General features: G+C 35.7%; 1 protein-coding gene across 2 annotated transcripts in view; it reads right to left on the bottom strand.

Moving 5' to 3' along the window:
• The window catches only part of SHOC1 (shortage in chiasmata 1), a 58,295-nt gene that overhangs the window by 3,911 nt on the left and 36,650 nt on the right, over positions 1-17,734 (bottom strand). Inside the window, exons 16-27 of one of the 2 annotated variants that reach the window (XM_071802362.1) lie at positions 16,354-16,461; positions 14,430-14,617; positions 9,611-9,683; positions 8,182-8,251; positions 7,460-7,644; positions 6,913-7,018; positions 5,042-5,153; positions 3,945-4,066; positions 2,939-3,032; positions 1,803-1,934; positions 1,442-1,591; positions 181-352 (exon numbers count right to left, since the gene is read on the bottom strand). In XM_071802362.1, the coding sequence (XP_071658463.1) occupies positions 181-352; positions 1,442-1,591; positions 1,803-1,934; positions 2,939-3,032; positions 3,945-4,066; positions 5,042-5,153; positions 6,913-7,018; positions 7,460-7,644; positions 8,182-8,251; positions 9,611-9,683; positions 14,430-14,617; positions 16,354-16,461 (1,512 nt within the window). The remainder of the gene's footprint in view (positions 1-180; positions 353-1,441; positions 1,592-1,802; positions 1,935-2,938; positions 3,033-3,944; positions 4,067-5,041; positions 5,154-6,912; positions 7,019-7,459; positions 7,645-8,181; positions 8,252-9,610; positions 9,684-14,429; positions 14,618-16,353; positions 16,462-17,734) is intronic. The other variant, XM_071802361.1, reaches the window with a different exon arrangement.

Below are 17,734 nucleotides of genomic sequence, written 5' to 3'. Positions count from 1 at the left end.
AAACTCAGCTTATTTCTCTACATTTTAGAGAAGACCAAGGTGCCATTGAGCATTTTAATTGCAGTCTGTCTCTGCAGAATAACTGACATTTCCATAATTAGAAGACAAAGTTTCTAATACACTAAGATTTTCACTTCATTTCCAAAGGAAACACATTTTCTTAGTAATTCGAGATATTACCTGTGCTGTTCTGTGCCTTACTAAGCAGCTCTAAAGACTGATGATTTTGTTTATAGTCTAGACAGAATGCGTTGAAGTTATTCTTGTTTTCTGGGGGTGATGGACCTTTCACTGTTGTTTCTAGTGGAGCAGCAGCGTTTACGTTGTACGAAGATGTCATGTCACTAAAATGCTGAAACCAAAATACCTGATAATTGAGGATGTCTGAGGAGTGTGTATGGTACACGTCTACACTGTCAAATTCAAAACTTAAACCAGTTGTTAGGATTCTAAGATGTATAATTTTTTGTTTACTGGAAAGAAAAATAACTTACCAATACATAGGGAGAGGCATGTACCTGTCTCAAATTTATAAACAGGGTAAGTAATAGCCTGCCTCTTGAAACACAGGAAAATCTCAATATCTCAATATACTTTACTCTCTTTCATTAGTCCAGGACTGTAGGAAGTAGTGTTTGCAATGGATTTGCACATACCATACATCAAAGAGGAATTAAACTGACGAGATCTTTTTCTGTTTTTCTATCAGTAAACATGGCTTTACACATACACAGTTATTACAATAACACACACACGTTGATATTCAGTGCCCAAATATCTATTGACTTGATCCTTCACATTAACTTTATGTTTTTGATGTAGAAGCTTGTCCTTCCATTTTCTTGACTGATAAAAACTGTGCATTTTAAAATCTAATTAGCTGACTATGATCGGCCTATAATTTTCTCAGAGTTGGCCCAACTGAAACAGTAGGACCACACAGTTCTAGGTGCAGAGTGGACACTTCAGTGAATGGAATTCTTAATCTTAACCCCTGGGGCTCTTTCAAATGCTTAGTACTATGAATTCATAAGGGGTGGGTTTATTGTTGTATAAGAATAAGGCAGGAAATGAGGAAGGAAAGAAGAGAGGGAAGAAGGAGGAAGGGAAAAAGGCCTGAAAATACTTAAATGGAAAACATTTCTTATATTAGGGAAACATATAAGGTTGTATGTTGATACAATACTTCATACAATGAAGCTTGAAGAAGCAGTTGATCAAACAAGTATTTTTTCTAGGTAAGGAAATGTTCTAATCATGTTCACAAGAACATGGTGACTTGATAAACTCTGATGAGATTTGCAGGCTCAACACTTCAAATTTGAATTATACGCTAAAGCATATAATGATACCCCCCAAATATGTAGGTAGCATCAGCTAAAAAAATGTATTACAGCAGTGCAAAAAGATTTATCTAATACAAAAATTAATTCTGGCCAACCTTTAAAACTTTTTTTGGAACCTCTGGCAGAAGTTCCTGAAGTTGATCAAAGCTTGCAAGAAACAATTTGTTCAGTGAAGATCCCTTCTTTAACATAACCTGAGCAACCAGAGGGTTGATACATGGAAAACTAAGTAGGCATTTCTCTGTCTGGAAATGGAAATCAATTTGTTAGATTGATATCTGACAAACTTTTATATATATATGCATATATATATATATATAAAACCAAATTTTACATATATAGATGTAATAATACTTACCTTAATATACTTTAAGAGAACAACAAAAAAAGCCTAGAATTTTATGAGTAGGAAAAACAGGAAGAAAACAGTATAATTTAATGAAATGATGAGCAAACCTCAGATGGCAAGACAGAAAGCCAGGATTTGTCCAGCCACTGATGAGGACTGACATGAGATGTTATCAAAATGTTGTCAGCAATCTGACGAATTAGCAGTGCTGCCTCTTCAATCCCTGGTGTAAGAACTACCTAAAAATGATACATACAATTTTTGGTTACAACTTATACTAAGGAATATCTTAATTTGCTCCAGAAGTTAAATGGGAAAGCTTAAAGGTGACCCTGAGCACAACAGCTGGTAATGTGGAGTAATTAAACCTGATCCCTGCTTACCATGTGGAGGAACTCCAACCTCTGATCACTAGCCTAGCTGCAAATTACACTCCTCATTTACGTAAATCCTATGTAAGTGAAATTAGTTTATCCTATAGGCCTTTTATATGTGATCAAGTTTATGGGTATGAGTTGCTAATAAATCAGGTAATTTGGAAACACCTAATATAGTTTAAGAAGATGTATAACACTTTGGAGGTGTGAGTGATTTCCACACAAATGACACTGCTGAGTACACGGAATGAAAAAAGCCTTGTCCTCTCTTTAACCTTTGTTTACCCAGATAAATTTGAAACAAATTTTAATGTGCAAATAAGTTTAAAACTGTCTGAAAAGGTGTTACTTCATTCAAAAGTACTGTTACAAACATCACCTTGGCGAGCTGAATTAAACTTCTGCCCCATTTTCTAATGTTGTTTATTCTAGATACTGCATTTTCTGGTTTATAATGAAAAAGTTAATTTATCTTGCCACATAAAAAAACCCCACAAACAAAAACAACCAGCTGACACCAGAGAAAATTGTCTTTTTCTTCTACCACATCAGTAACATAATATTAATCTGAAACATCAAATTAAGACATGAACATAACTAATTCTAATAATTCATAAAATTGAAGGTACGATCTCGTTTCTTGACTCCTAGCCATAAAAACAATTCAGGTGCTATTTGATTCAACTTGTACTGCAGTCAATACAGTCTTTTCACTGACTTTGGCAGCACTGAATTAAGCTCCCCCTCTTATTTTTATAATTTTAAGCTATTATAAGGTTTTGATGTAGAATGCATACTTGATTAGGCACTTAAAAAATGTCATATGATGAAGATTAAAACAGAAAGTTTGTTACAAAAAATATTACCTTCACTTCAAAGTCTTCTGACTTTTGTGTAAGTTCAATTAGAGCAGCATAAATTAAGACAAGGTTAAGCAGAGTATCTCCCCTGAGACTGTACCTATAAAACAGTTTCATTTGCCCATTAATATTTAATATGCACATGTAATAATACCAAAATGTTTGTTCCATGTGTTAATAAATGTCTGTTTCATTTCTTGGAATTGAGAATACTAGTACAGTTTTAGAATTAATATCTGTGAAAGAACTAGGACACATGAACTGACTGAGTGTTCAAGCAAAGCGAGCCTGGCCTGCAGCAAAAGGACTGGATGGGGGTCAGTCACTGGAGAAAAATTACACAGAGAGGAAAAGTGATGCATGGAAAACTCACCACTTGCTCATAGAAAGAAATCTCACAATAGGTAATACAGGAATGCTTATAAACTGTATCAACAAAAACTGTGCTTCCATAGCAAAAGGAGAACTACTGATGGGTTAGAACATCTGAAGAGTGCAACCCTGTTGCAAATTATATACAGTGAGGCTAACAGGGTAATTTATAACCATGTATTTGTAGGGGTTAATTTACGTCAAACAGTTATGAAAAATAACTCCAGTGGTTAATATCTTACGCCTTATGAAATTTCTGGAGCTGTTAATTCGAAATACACCTCATATTAGCATTACCTGCCTCAAATCCTGTTACAACCACCATTTCTTTACCTCTTGTGTAACACTAAAAACATCCTAATACAAAAAAACACCTTTGCTGACTGTTGTTTGGGGTCCCCAGTGATTACTGGTACTTCTATCATTCCACAGAGTTTTTCATGACAACACTGTAACTAAGCAAAAAGTCCAAAGCACACTAGAAATATGAGCTAACAATATTAATATTGTTCTAAGAGAAATATGTTCCTATAGGGAGATTCAAAGAACAAAGAGTGTTAGCTTGTTCTAATAAGCAGCTTCATTTAGTAGTAAGTTTGCTTTAAAAATACCAAGTTAACAGAAGAATTTAATAACTTACTCTAAACTCAGTCTTTCTCTGGAATAGAAAATGATCCAACAGCATGTATACTGGAGCGATAATGCCATCAGCTTCCATATTACATTGTCATAGGATTTATCATAATTTAGCTCTTCCATACCCTACCATAAATTAATATAAAAAGTAAAAACTAAAGAAATACATTACCATGGCTGTCACAAGCTTTTAATGTGCATTACTGTATTATGCAGTAGTTAGATCAAACAAAAATACAGGTAAATAATAGACGCATTAAATACGCATTTGGTAGTCAGGAAAACTAGGTTGCATTCGCAACTTTTATTTGTTTGACATTTAATAGCTGATTCACTTGCGTCATGTCTCTGTTTTGCTCCTGTAAAAAGGAAACACTGCTACTAACATTTCAGGGTGTTCTTAAGGTTTCTGAGAACTTTAATAATGTACAATACTGTTATAAACCTCTGAAGTATTTACTTCACCTATACAAATCATATTATACCTACACTGAATCAAGTACATCGCTAATTGCAGTGGCATTTTCAGTAACACGTAGGAATATCTGTGTTGTGTTTGTAATACTAATTGATTATTTTATTCTTGATCTATCTTTCAGTAGCAGTTCTTCTAGTTGTAAAGTCATCTGTCGCTGCATACCAGAATTTAAATGTTATGCTATTGTCTAAACAATTACTTTTTGCTAAAGTAAGACATGGTATTCTCTAGGCTAATTCGGATAACTATCTGAAATGGGAGGAATTAACATGCACATTGATAAAAGCTTATAGTGACAGATATCTTTAATTCATTATTAAACTATTCCTTCATGTAACCTTATTTTCAAGAATGCATCATTTAACTAGATTTAATACAATTCAATTTCAGGTCAAATTTTACGCCTCTGTGAAAAATGTAGATACAGACATAAGAACATTTTAAACTAGTCAAACTGACACAGAATTTTGGAGTTAATTAATTTGGAAATAATTTGTGTGGTGAAACAATGCATGAATTAAATATGATTACGAGGAAGAAAAGACATGTTAGAAGGCTGCAGATATGGTCTACAAGTGACCAAATACATAACAGAATTTGGACATACTAGTTTGATTTTGTACCTGCAGAAAGATAGCAGTACATTCATCTATTGTCAACACAACATATCGATCTGTACTTCCAAAGAGCCTTAAGGAGAAACTACTGCTTCTTTCAACAAAGGTAATGCTGTACCTGAAGAAGTTAAATTATTTTATCAAAACTCAGTTAAGTAAAATACTATTTTCTTAAAAGAAATTAATAACATACTTCTCTCAATACAATTTTTAAAGTTGCACGCCTTTTCATACCTTGATCTTTCTCAAATGCTCAAGTTCACTTTAAGACACATGCCAAGAATACACATCAATGTAGCAGTGACTTAATGGAATATTACTGGATTAAATTATGTTGCTAACCACACCAAATATGATCTGATATACAGCTTCTGAGTTGACAAAAAAAATGACATACAGAAACTACGATAGATGAATCAAGAAAATAGCTACTCCTTTTGTGTAATTAAATGTTTATTGCATTTCTTTTCTTCCTTTCATGATTGTGCAGCACAGGGAAACCAAACTGAGATAAAACCCCTTGACTGCCATTGGTATGATCCCAGATTTTTCTGAGTGAAGGAGAACTGCCATCAGCAGAAGATCCTGTTACCAGCTGTCTGAGCAGAGTCACTGAATGAACATCACACACTTGGGGCCTTCAGGGAGTCCTGGCTGACTAAAGGAGAAGGTTGAGAAGGTACAATTGTCACACTACTTGGCCTCATCCCTAGGAAACACAGGAGATATAAATCTGAATCTGCCAGCAGTAAGTCCTCTAGAAACTTGGATGGACAGTATATTTAGACATTAAGAAAAAAATGACCCTTTCTGAAACTATATAGATCTTTGTTCACCTATTTAACTACTTCATGAGTTCTAAAAGGAGCTTACATGAAACTACCATAAAGCATTTCTGGCTATTTAGCTTATGGCCAGGGTGAACAGAGAATTTGAACAGGTCAGAGTTTAAAAGTGCATGTCAAATTAAATGCTCAAATTTTTTTTTTTTTTTTACTATTGAACTGTAATTAGAGGCAGCTCAAAAATGCCTTCATGGCTGACCTGAGAATACAGCAAAGATCAAAACTGGTGTGTCTCCTCAGCAACATGGTGAAATCAAACGTCTGTATATCTGGCACTATGTCTAAGAAATGCTGCTGCACTGTTCCCTATTTCTTTCTGTTTGTTTAGTTTGGTTTGGTTTGTTATTTTTCTTCCCATGATAAAAGGTGCTTTTATCAGGTATTTATTATTGTGAAGGCAAAACATAGTAAAATTATGTCAAAGAAAATAATGCACATATGCAACGATTTATAAAGATGAAATTTTTGTACAGGTTAAAGTATATTCTAAAGTAAGTGAATATCAGGTCTGAATTCCAAACAAATTAGTTTTTAACTCAGCCACTCCCCAAAGCTGTGATGCATCAGAAAATGTGACCATCCTACTGTTTATTTGTTGTTTTGTTTTGTTTGTTTTTTAGCATTGTTCTGGTAGTTAAAAAACAAAAAATCTAAACCCATTTTTGAAAGAATTAAATGCAAAGTCTACCAAGCACCAATAAGCCCTAATGCAAAAAGGTGTCTTGGGATAACATTATGATTTTCAGGGAAAAGCAGAAAATCAAAAAAGTTGTTTTGATTAAACGTGCCAGCTCATAAATAAAACAAATTGCCCAATTTAATCCTGGTTCACATCTATGTGAATCTATAGAATTAAGTTATCAAATTCAGCAGAAAAATTATCATTGTCTCTTGAAATGCTAACAGTGTAATTGCAGTAATGTACGTGTTAGCCAAGTAGATGGCTGCTACATGATATAGTAGAACAAGATACACACCCTGGAAAACTGAAAATAAATAGTCAATAAGATTAAATAGGTTATTTTCACTGACTTGGATTCCAGAAGTTGAAGGATATCTGGCATATTAAGAAGGCCTTCAGTTGTCAGAAATACATATGGAATCTGTACCTCCAGAAGAAAGGAACCACAGTGATTCCCTGAAATATTTTGTATATGTAAGATAACAGTATCATAAGAAAAAACTAAAGATACATTTAGGAATTTAAACAGACATATATTTTAAAAATGCAGTTTTATTCGTCCCCATTAAAATGCCTCCACTATATGCCCTAAAAAAAAAATTAAATTCATCTGAATCTCTTTGAAATTAAGCTTTGATTTATATTCATTTAGATCTACAGCAACATTCCCTTTGCATGAGGAAGGGTGGATACAGCTTGTAGTAACTGTAAATAACCTGTGAACTTGGTGTAAGTCTTTTATCAACCAACATTTACTACTACATCCTGGCCAAAACTAGGCTCACACCCTAAGAAAAACAGCTTCCTGTCTTGCTGTACAGAGAAATCATCCCTGTTTGCTTAGTTTTAGTCTTCATAATTTATTTATCATTCATTAAAATCCTGGGGAGCACTTACCCATTTTTAATGTTTCAGGAAGGGTGGTCTTAAAAGTCATGTAAGTAACATTCAGATTTTTGCATATATTTTTCCAGCAAGAGTTTTCAGAATAATCATATTCCATTACTAATGAGAAGTGTGTCCAAGGGAAGTCAGCTCCAATTTGCTGATGATGTACAATGACACAGGAATATCTACTAAGGCTTAAAAAAACCAACCAAACAAAAAAATAAAATTAAGTTCAGGTAGAATTACCCTCAGAACAAAATAAACACATTTTTACTTTGAAGAATTATCACTGTTTAAGTCTGTTTATCAAAAAGTATTTACCCTTCCTGAATTTAAAACTCTAATTTCTTTAACAGTTAATAAAAAAATTAAAAGCTGTTCTTCCACCCTTCCAATTACCTAACTTAAGTATTAATATTTTCCCACAATGTCATATTTTGTCATTACTTCTCTTACATCCTCCCTTTCACCTTTTTCTAAAACTTGCAAAACAAAATGAGAAGTTAAAAACACGCAATTTCATGTTTTCTAAAAATTCCTCTGAGCCTCACAACTAAGCATTTTACTACAGTGTGGACAAAACTCTCCACTCCCAGAATGGAGTAGATCCATATTCTGAAATTTTTACTCAGGCCTGGAAAGTGACATGGAAATGAACAAAAGTAACAGGTTTCCCTGATGTTGGTCTGGAAGTAAAGACTTTGTTCTCAAAAATCAATAACATAACTTACCTGCTTATGATATCTTTACAACCTAAAGAGGTTCCTTTTCTCTCAGAATTCAAATCCATAGCTTTTAAACCTGCATAAAAACAATTAAAGCCTCAATCAAAAAAGTGAGCCTCTGTTTGAATCAATGCACAGTGATAAGAAGCAGATGTGGAACAGCACAGGATATCAAAATTTTAGGTATCACATTGTTTGTCTTGATGGAGTCCTCCAAAATTTCAGTTTGTATTCCAGTGGGGGGTATAATGATTTCATTATACTTCAATTTTCAGACCCAAGAAACAACTCATATGAAAAAGTTAAATGTCTCACAAACTCATAACCCAATTATCACGAAATGAAAAATTAAAGGCTAGTACAAAAGGAAGCATATTTTCCATTTTATCATTTATATTCCTTTAGACTTTCAGTACACTTCAAGTTTTACAAGTATGACTGGAAGATGTAGCTAAAAAGGGATATCTGTATGACACAAATGTGTCTCTTCAAAAGTTTAGTTAGTTGGACCTGTGTTTGCATCCACCTGCTAAGATCTTCAAACAAATAAAATACTTTTCATGGAATATTATTATTAGTAAAAGCATTGTGAGAATGCCTCCTCCCTTCCAAAACATTCTAAAAGACAAGCTTTCTTCTTTTAAGACCATGGGAAATCTAACTTTATTTTTAAAGGCAAAAGAACACAAGAACACCACAGTGTTATAAAGTTCAAGCAAGGAGGAGTTACAAAAACGGGTTTTAAAAAGCAATATGAAAGGAATCAGTGACTTGCTCTAAACATAAGTACAGGCTTGTGTAAAAATTGCACATATAAAATGATGAATTGATGAAAATGTTGCTCAGACCAGCGAGAGGCCAGGATACTGGAAACAGCATTATTTTTTCCTTGTGTTTAATAGATTGCTACAGCTTATGCTTACATATTTAGCAAATTAGCAATCAAGATCAGCAAAAAAAGGCTAAGGGAAATCATGATGTCTGCCTAACTGCTCATTTAAGGTTTTATGCTAGGGAGCTTAGTTAAAACTTTTAAATTCTAACTGCTCTTAAAAAGCTTGCAAGTAAGAAAACTTGAGATCACCCATCAGTTAAAACCAGTGAGACAGTCTGACAGCCTGACCAAGACAAATTAGGTAACATCTCCTTTCTGTCCTGTTAAGTAGATCTTTGACTTGACAGATGAACTACCATTCTCTTGCAAAAGAAAACATCACACCAGAATTCTTAATCAGGGGAAAATAAAATTACAAGAAAGAAAAAAGGCCAGTGGAAGAGACAGGAAACAGAAAACAATGAGAAAAGTATATAGAAAGGCTCCTGATGAGGAGAAAATGGGGAACCACCTGCAAAAAGCATACAAGCGGGAATGCACCAAAGCACAGAATAACAGCCACTTCTTCTTTCAAAAGTACACATAAAAATAATTATTTACCTTCTACTCTAGATAAAGTGTGAATGAGGGCAGCCTTTTCTCTCTCAGAGTCCATCCTTGTTATGATTAGTATCTGGAAGAAGACAAGTAAAAGAAACTCTAGGCTTGTAATAAAATGTTCTTTCAGTCTGAACACATACTTCTTTCTCTCTCCTCCATACAGAAAGCCCAAGACTGACTAAGCAGGTAGGAGAAACAGAAAACTCGGAGTTTCCCAGAATAACAATCATAGAATATCTCAAGTTGGAAGAGACCCATAAGGATCATTGAGTCCAACTCCCTGCTCTTCGCAGGACTACCTAAACACAAACCATATGACAAAGAGCGTTGTCCAGATAGTCCTTGACCTGTGACAGGTTTGGTTCTGTGACCACCTCCCTGGGGAGCCTGTTCCAGTGCTCCACCACCCTTTCAGTGAAGAACCTTTTAATAATGTGCAATCTGAACTCTCCCTGATGCACCTTTCGCTCAGCTGCTCTCTGTAAGGAAGCTGAAGACTGCCATGAGCTGGTCAAGCCAAGTAACCTCAACCACTCCTTCTGTTTCCCTTGAGGCCTTTTACCATGTTGGTCACCCTCCTCTGGACACACTCCAATAGTTTGAGGTCCTTCTTATCCTGTGGCACCCAGCCGTGCACACAGGGCTCCAGGTGAGGCCACACCAGTGCAGAGCATTACGGGAGAAGCCCCTCCCTGCCTGTCTGGAGATGCTGTGCTGGATGCACAGCCTCTTGGCTGCGAGGGCACATTGTTGGCTCATGTTCAACTTGCCATCAACCCAAACCCCCAGATCTCTTTCCACAGGGCTGCTCTCAAGCCTCTCATCCCTCAATTTGTATTTCTAATTGGGATTACTCCATGTCAGGTGAAGAATCTGGTACTTGCTCTTGTTAAATTTCATACAGTTGGCGATCTCCCAGCTCTCTAGTCTATCCAGATCTCTCTGTAAGGTTTCTCTACCCTCAAAGGAGTCCACAGCTCCTCCTACAGTATCATCAGCAAACTCACTTAATGTACGTTTGACTCTTGCATCCCAATCATTTTTAAAAACATTAAAAAGCACTGGCCCTAGAAGTGACCCCTGGTGAACCCCCCTGATGACTGGCTACCAGCCTGATAAAAACCCCATTTACCACAAACCTTTGAGCCTGAGCCATCAGCAAATTGCTCACTCAACATATTGTGGACTTGTCCAGCTCTGTGCTGGACACGTTATCCAGGAGGATACTGTGAGAGACAATATCAAAAGCTTTACTAAAATCCAAACCCATTCACTGGCTTCCCTTGGTCAGCTAGATGGGTGAGTTTGCCACAAAAGGAAATTAAGCTGGTGAAGCAGGACTTTCTCCTTGTGAACCCATGCTGGCTGTGACGAATGACCACGTTTTCTTTCAGGTGTTTTTCAGTAATTCCCAGAATAACCTTCTCCATAATTTTACCAGGCACTGACGTGAGATTAACTGGCCTATAATTCTCAGGTTCTTCTTCTTTTCCTTCTTGAAAATTGAAAGTCTTTTGTCAGCTTCTAGTCGACTGGGACCTCTCTAGACTTCAAAGGCCATTTAAAAAAAATGGAGAAAGGTCCCACAATGACATTGGCCAGCTTTTTTAGGACCCTGGGATAAAGCCCACTGTGACCCATAGATTTATGTACACCCAGCTGGAGCAGCAAGTCTCAAATAAGTTCAGGGTTAACTGGGAGTTTATAATTCCTTCAGTCGAGGGCTCTAGGGATTCCAGGCCCAGCACTGATGTTGAAGACAGAGGAGAAAAAAGCACTAAATGTCTGTTTTGTTTACGTACCTATCTGTGAGCTGACTGACCTTGTCAAGCAACAGGCCAATGTTAACTCTGATTCTGCTTCTGCTGTTAATATATATTTGTTGTTAGTGTTGTCCTTCACAGTGCTGGACACCCTGAACTCTAACTGAACTTTGGCCACATGAATTTTCTCCCTATAGTGGCAAACACCATCTCTGTCATCCTTCCATTTTGCCTGTCCTTGCTTCCAATATCCCTACACTTCCCTTTTCTGCCTAAGTTCTAGAAGAAGGTACCTGCTCAAGCCAAGCTGGCCTTTTTCACTTGCTTGACTTCCAACACTTTGGAATTGTCTCCTCTTGTGCTTGTAAGAGATGACTCTTAAAAAACAAACAGCATTCCTGGACCCCAATACCTTAAAAAGCAGATTCTCAAGGGACTTAACTAACCAGCTCCTTCAGCAGCCCCAAGTCTGCTCTCCCCAAATCCAGGGCTGAAGTTTTCCTGGAGGTTTTTCTCCTGTCACTAACAATTTGAAACTCAGTGCATGATTACAAGAATTAGAGAAACAACATTATAGAAGACATCATTATTGGAATTCAGTTTTATGAACAAAGCTCTCCTGGAATAAATCTTAAACTGGAATATTTAATTCAATGTAAAAATCCTATTTAAAGATATTATCTGAAGACATTATATCACATTATTACTGTTGCAGTAGACAGATTATCACTGCCACATTAGAGGCAATATCCCTATAGAGGTAAAACTTAAACTGACCATATTTAGAATTCAGCCTGCAAGATGGTGATGTACTGGAAGGAGAAGGGAGGTACTGCATGTACTGCTGAACTAATTAGAAAGATTTTCCAGACCACGGATGGAGTACACTGACATGTTCCTGCCAGAGATCATTTTTCTCCAAGGCTCATTAAAACTGGTGAAGATTAAAAAATTGAAAAGGATTTCAGCTTACCAAACCAACAGTTTTAGAAAGAATCACTACCAGATAAGGTGTTTGCTTTGTCCATAATTTCAACTGATATAAGCTGAACTTGTGCTACACAATCAAAGTATGTAAAGAAGAATGTGTACACATACACAGGATTTACATTATAATTTCAGACAGGATTACCTCTGAACCTTTATGCCATTGTATACACTCTTTTCATGGTGCTCACAAGATAAGATTTTTAAGGAGGCACATGGCATTGTCCAACTACTAAGACTACAGATGCAAGATAATGATATATGTAAATCCTAATAGTGTGTTAGATCTTGTCAGAAAACAACTTCTGGATATCACTCAGGCTGACAAGCTTAAGGCAGATTTCAATTTCCACGTGTTGGTGTACAAAAAGACACCTAACAATCCACTGGTTCCTTTCAAAGCAGTTTTGGACAAGTGCACTTTTAAATGCAGACTTGCTGTTTCACACAGGATACATCAGAGTAATCATTGTATGTTGCTGTGACCTAGCTGACATTTTTAGTCATGTTTGATCTAAATCATAAGTACAAAAGCTAATGAAACAAAAAGTAAAGTTCAGTTTATGCTATTCCACCAGCAACTCACTGCTTACAAAGGAAACATGCCATTATAATCCTGCAATTTTGGCTAATATAAGGATAACCAGATTATCATACTTCATATCAATTGGTGCTGATGAAATATGACAGAACAGGAACTAGATAATTCAATATAACTTTTACTTCTCATTATGACTGTAATACTCCTTTTGCCTATTCTGGTTCATTGAAACCTGTCTCTGAATGTTAGGGAAGAGGAAACAGTCATATAATTATGAATAAAATAATATATATTTTTACATTGCATGGGTATGTGTGCATGACCTTAAGACAAGCAAGCAGGTCAAAATTCAGGAAAGTTTTAGTTAAAATTTTAAGAAAACAGAGTTCAGAAAAAAAGCAAAGCTGTCACTCAGCTGACATTAAGATGACAAAGTTGTCAGATGTCTTCTAGTATTGCATAATCCTAGTATCACAAAGCAAAATGTGTTACTCTGAAGAAGGAGAAAATTATGCTGAAATTAGCTGAGAAGACCTACTGAAGGACAGACATCAAGACAAGCAATAGCATTTTGTTTTGTTTGGTTCATGTTAATTTTAAATTCTACAAGGGTGTACAATAAACTATTATATTTTTCTTCTCAGGAAAATTTATCAGAAGATGTTCAGAGCTCTTAGTGCAACTCTTAAGAAAAACAAAAGAAAAAGAAAGCTCCAGGAAGAGACGTATGGAAAGAAATTAAAATAAATGAAAGTAAGCTTGAAGATCTGTCTTTTTTGGCTGTGTGTTCAGCAGCGTAAATTCTATTTCAAACAGTCAGGAAGCTTAAAAAAACTATATATTTTATCTCTCCTGTTTCATTATGTGATAAGTATTCTGTAAATTAATAATAAATGTTCTGCAAAGGAAAATGGTGTTTTGCACTGCATGGTATTGCCCAAAATATTCACATAGCCAGAAAAAAAAAAATCTTTGGATAACTTGGGTCTCCTCCACAACTCTATCCTTCATGTCATAACTACCACTTATTTGCTTCTTACATAATGCCAGGAGATTGGCCTGAGATGTGGGTTAAGCAGAGGTCATCTATGGATAATAATACCCAAGTGTTCCATGGTGCACATGCTCTGAGCCACACTGAGGAAGTGCACAATCCTGACTATGATTATCTTCACACCAGAAGACTGAGGCCTTCAAATAAAAGACTATGATATAATTTTCGCTAAGGGATGGGATACAATATACTTACCATGAAACAAAAACACCTGCAAGATGATGGAGACCCAGCAATGTTAAAACTCATATGCATGTTATTTCAGTCATGCAACAAGGGGACATTTGATCAAACAGAAACTGCTCCTGATAGAGGTCTTAAACTTTGTTACCCTTATTTAATAGATACTTTGAGATGGAAAGGCAATTACGAGACTTTCTTCCATAAACCAACCCTTGTTTAAAGATGGTTTTATAATATTCACATACTTCGGAGAAGTTTTGTTTGCTTAAAGAAATTATTTATGTTGTTAACCTTAACACTGTGCTCCTCTCCACAACTTGGCATCCAATCTAACATTTGACACTGAAGCTCTGTTATTTTGGGATTTGTTTCATGCTTTTTCTGGCTGCTGTACTGTACAATCTTCAACTGCCTCCAGATGTTATTCAAACAGGATTCTAAGATGTTTTTATAGATATCCTTTGCTTTGGACAAATAAACTGTTAATAAAGCAACAAAAGAAGTAATTGCAGTGACAAAACATAATTGCTAAGGTTTATGCTTAACCTACACATATATTTAAAATTTATTTGAAGGTATCTGGCACAAAAAAGATGAAAATTTAATGGGCTGTGAATATGGATGGATACTATTAGTACTAATCAGGTACATAAGTGACCTTTATAAAAGTGCTACTGTATTATCTGCTATATCTCTCCAGCTAGAATTAAAGAACATTGCATTCTATAGCTGGATATACCAGTAGCAGCACCATTATATTTAGCTAATCCACATAATTCATAATAAATAACAACTTTATTTATATTCCCATTGTCAAAAGCTTTACTTGTCCTGTGTTTTCACCACTCTTCATATTATCACAACTGTTTCTCAACTCTGAATGATAGCTTTTGTATATAAATGGTGAACAATGTTGGGGGTATTTGAAAATGCATAAAGAAAAAACACATGTAAGACAACTATGTGATGCATCACACAGTGCAGCACAACATCACAACAATAGTGAAGGTTACAGGGCCTACTTAGTATCTGGCTCAATTTTTTCCATTTTTTTCCAGATCCTTTTTACTTGTACTGTTTCCTATGTGAGATGTTGCTGGGATTTGGAAGGACAGGTGCTGTGTACTTCTGAAATATCATCTAGGAGTGCTTTTGCTACACTAGAACAGGGGAGGAAGAACTGCTCATTTGTCTGCCTCCCATCCTCCTACGTTGTTTATACTAACTGTAGAAAAGAATTCTAATTATGTATTCATTCCGTATTTTTATTCCTACTCTTTCATTGCTAGAAATATTTAAGTGAATACAAAATAATTTATTTTCCCCACAGTTCAATATATGTCAGACATTTTCCATTTTACTTCAATTTTAAGGAAACATCCTCCATCAAGGGACAATTCATAGTGACTGATGTTAGATGCTCTGAACCACCTTATGTATACAGACAGAGGGACTCTCACTTTCCTAGGGCATTCATAAAAGCTGACTTCAGCTCCCTATAAATCTATTCTGATAGATCTATCTGAAAATTCACAATACACAATTACGGGAACTTGACAAGCATGGCGCTATCATTTCAGGTATAAAACTGGGTTATGACAAATTTTCATATTCCAAATCTGAGCAGCATAAGACCAGAAAAGCTCGAAAAAAAAGATTCTCTGTGAGTCCAGTGCTAAGAATTGGACTGTAGCTTCGACCTCCCTGTCTCATGATATGTTAGATAATATTTCAGATTTTGCTTAAAATGTCCTTGGTTTTAATACCTCATTTCCAAGGAGCCTAAGACTATTTTTAAGTGGAAAGTGTTCCACACTCACAGGAGGTGGACTGTAAATAACAAAGGACCTGACATTTTTGCATGTTTCTCAGTTTCCACACAGAGATTCTAATGAAAATCTGTCATTCTGAGGTACAAGACAACATTATACATGTGGAAGCACATATGAATCTTTCTTAGGCAAATCCATGTAACATAAACAGTGGTATATATAGCCATTAAATGAGCATATACACTACTGAAGTACATGCTGCAGTGAATTCATTTCTAATGATGGAACAGAAGTAAGGAAGCAAAGAGGGCTGAATATCATACTGAAGCTATGCTGGAGCTACACTGATGACAAACAATCACAGCCTACAAACAAGGACGGCCTGCAGAACACACACAAAGCATTTGGTTTACAGGTATCATTACTCACTACTAAAAACAAACCTAGTGCTGTGTCCAAGCCACACGTTAATAGAAGATCTCGAATTGTTACCAGCAGGTGCACCAGAGCAGCATGTCTGAACAGCATGATCTCCTTCTCATCTATTTTACCTTTACAAATAGAAGACACAGCTGTGGTCTGTATACAATTTCAGAAATCGCATTATACATATGTAATCATTTTAAAATATTCTGGTATCTCAGAATTTTGGTGAATAGCTTATGATCTAGTGTAACTTTTCCCATGTCATCTGACACACAGCAAGTGGCACACAGGGAAGTGTTTTTGAAAGGTGTGTAGGGATAGATGGTGCTTGCTGGAGCAGGGGACAACAGTTCCCCTGGGTGTGCCATTAAATGCACACTGCCTTACTGATTTTAGTGACACAATCTTTAAATATTAAAGGAAACTGATAAATTTCCCATCTTTTTGTCCATCATACCAGCCCTACTGTATACATTACTATTTCCTCATCCAACTAGTCAAGTCACTAAATTTATCAACAGCACTGTAACTCCATCTAACTTGTCTTCGAAACATTTCAGAACTCTTTCTAATAAATCAAAATGGTAGATTATGCACTAATCAATAAGGAATTTTAAAGCAATGATAACCTCAAATGGAGCTTTTCACAGAAACTTTTCAACTAATTTTAGATTATAAAAGCTACATTCTTCATGGCAAATGATTTGGACTCAGCTAGTCTTCACACATATCATGAGAAAAAATCCTACTGTCTTCCAGTAAAGATCCATGTAGACTCTTAACTTCTGGTATTACATTCCCCAAACCTAACTAACTGCTCCTGATGAGAATCTTAATGCTGTTTGAGAAGGTAAATTTGGAGGCCATTTGCTGCTTCTTGGACCCACAGAGTAAATCAAACAATTGATCGGCTACCTATTCTGTGTTATGTATCCATTTTGAATAAATCTTCAAGGATTTGACTGAACAGGAAGGAATTACTAGACTGAAGATGGAAAGCCTTTTTGGGAATTGCATATGGGCAATGGTGTAGTTCATTATCTTAAGAAAGCAAATATGTGACTAGTGCAGAGTAAGTGGACTTAATAATATATATAATAAATACTTCAAGATGCTAAAAATGGATGAAGAAGGCACTTAAGAATAGATGACTACAGCTGATCAAGGAATTACTAAACAAAACGCACTATACAAGAAAAATATTAGATAGCTCTGTATACTGGGATAAACACAGCTTTTAATTTAAAAAGACAAGTGAAGCACTTAGGAAGGAAAAATCAAACTTAGGAACACAGCATACAGAAGAATTACCTGGAAGCAGCATGGAAGACAAAGACATTACCACTATTTTGTATCAAGACAGAGAGTTGCTGTTCATCTCTGCCAGTGAAGGTGCTG

Source organism: Patagioenas fasciata, chromosome Z, assembly GCF_037038585.1.
Source record: "Patagioenas fasciata isolate bPatFas1 chromosome Z, bPatFas1.hap1, whole genome shotgun sequence".
Taxonomy (NCBI): domain Eukaryota; kingdom Metazoa; phylum Chordata; class Aves; order Columbiformes; family Columbidae; genus Patagioenas; species Patagioenas fasciata.
Note: the sequence above shows the minus strand (reverse complement) of the source record. Positions and strands in the feature narration are given on the sequence as shown.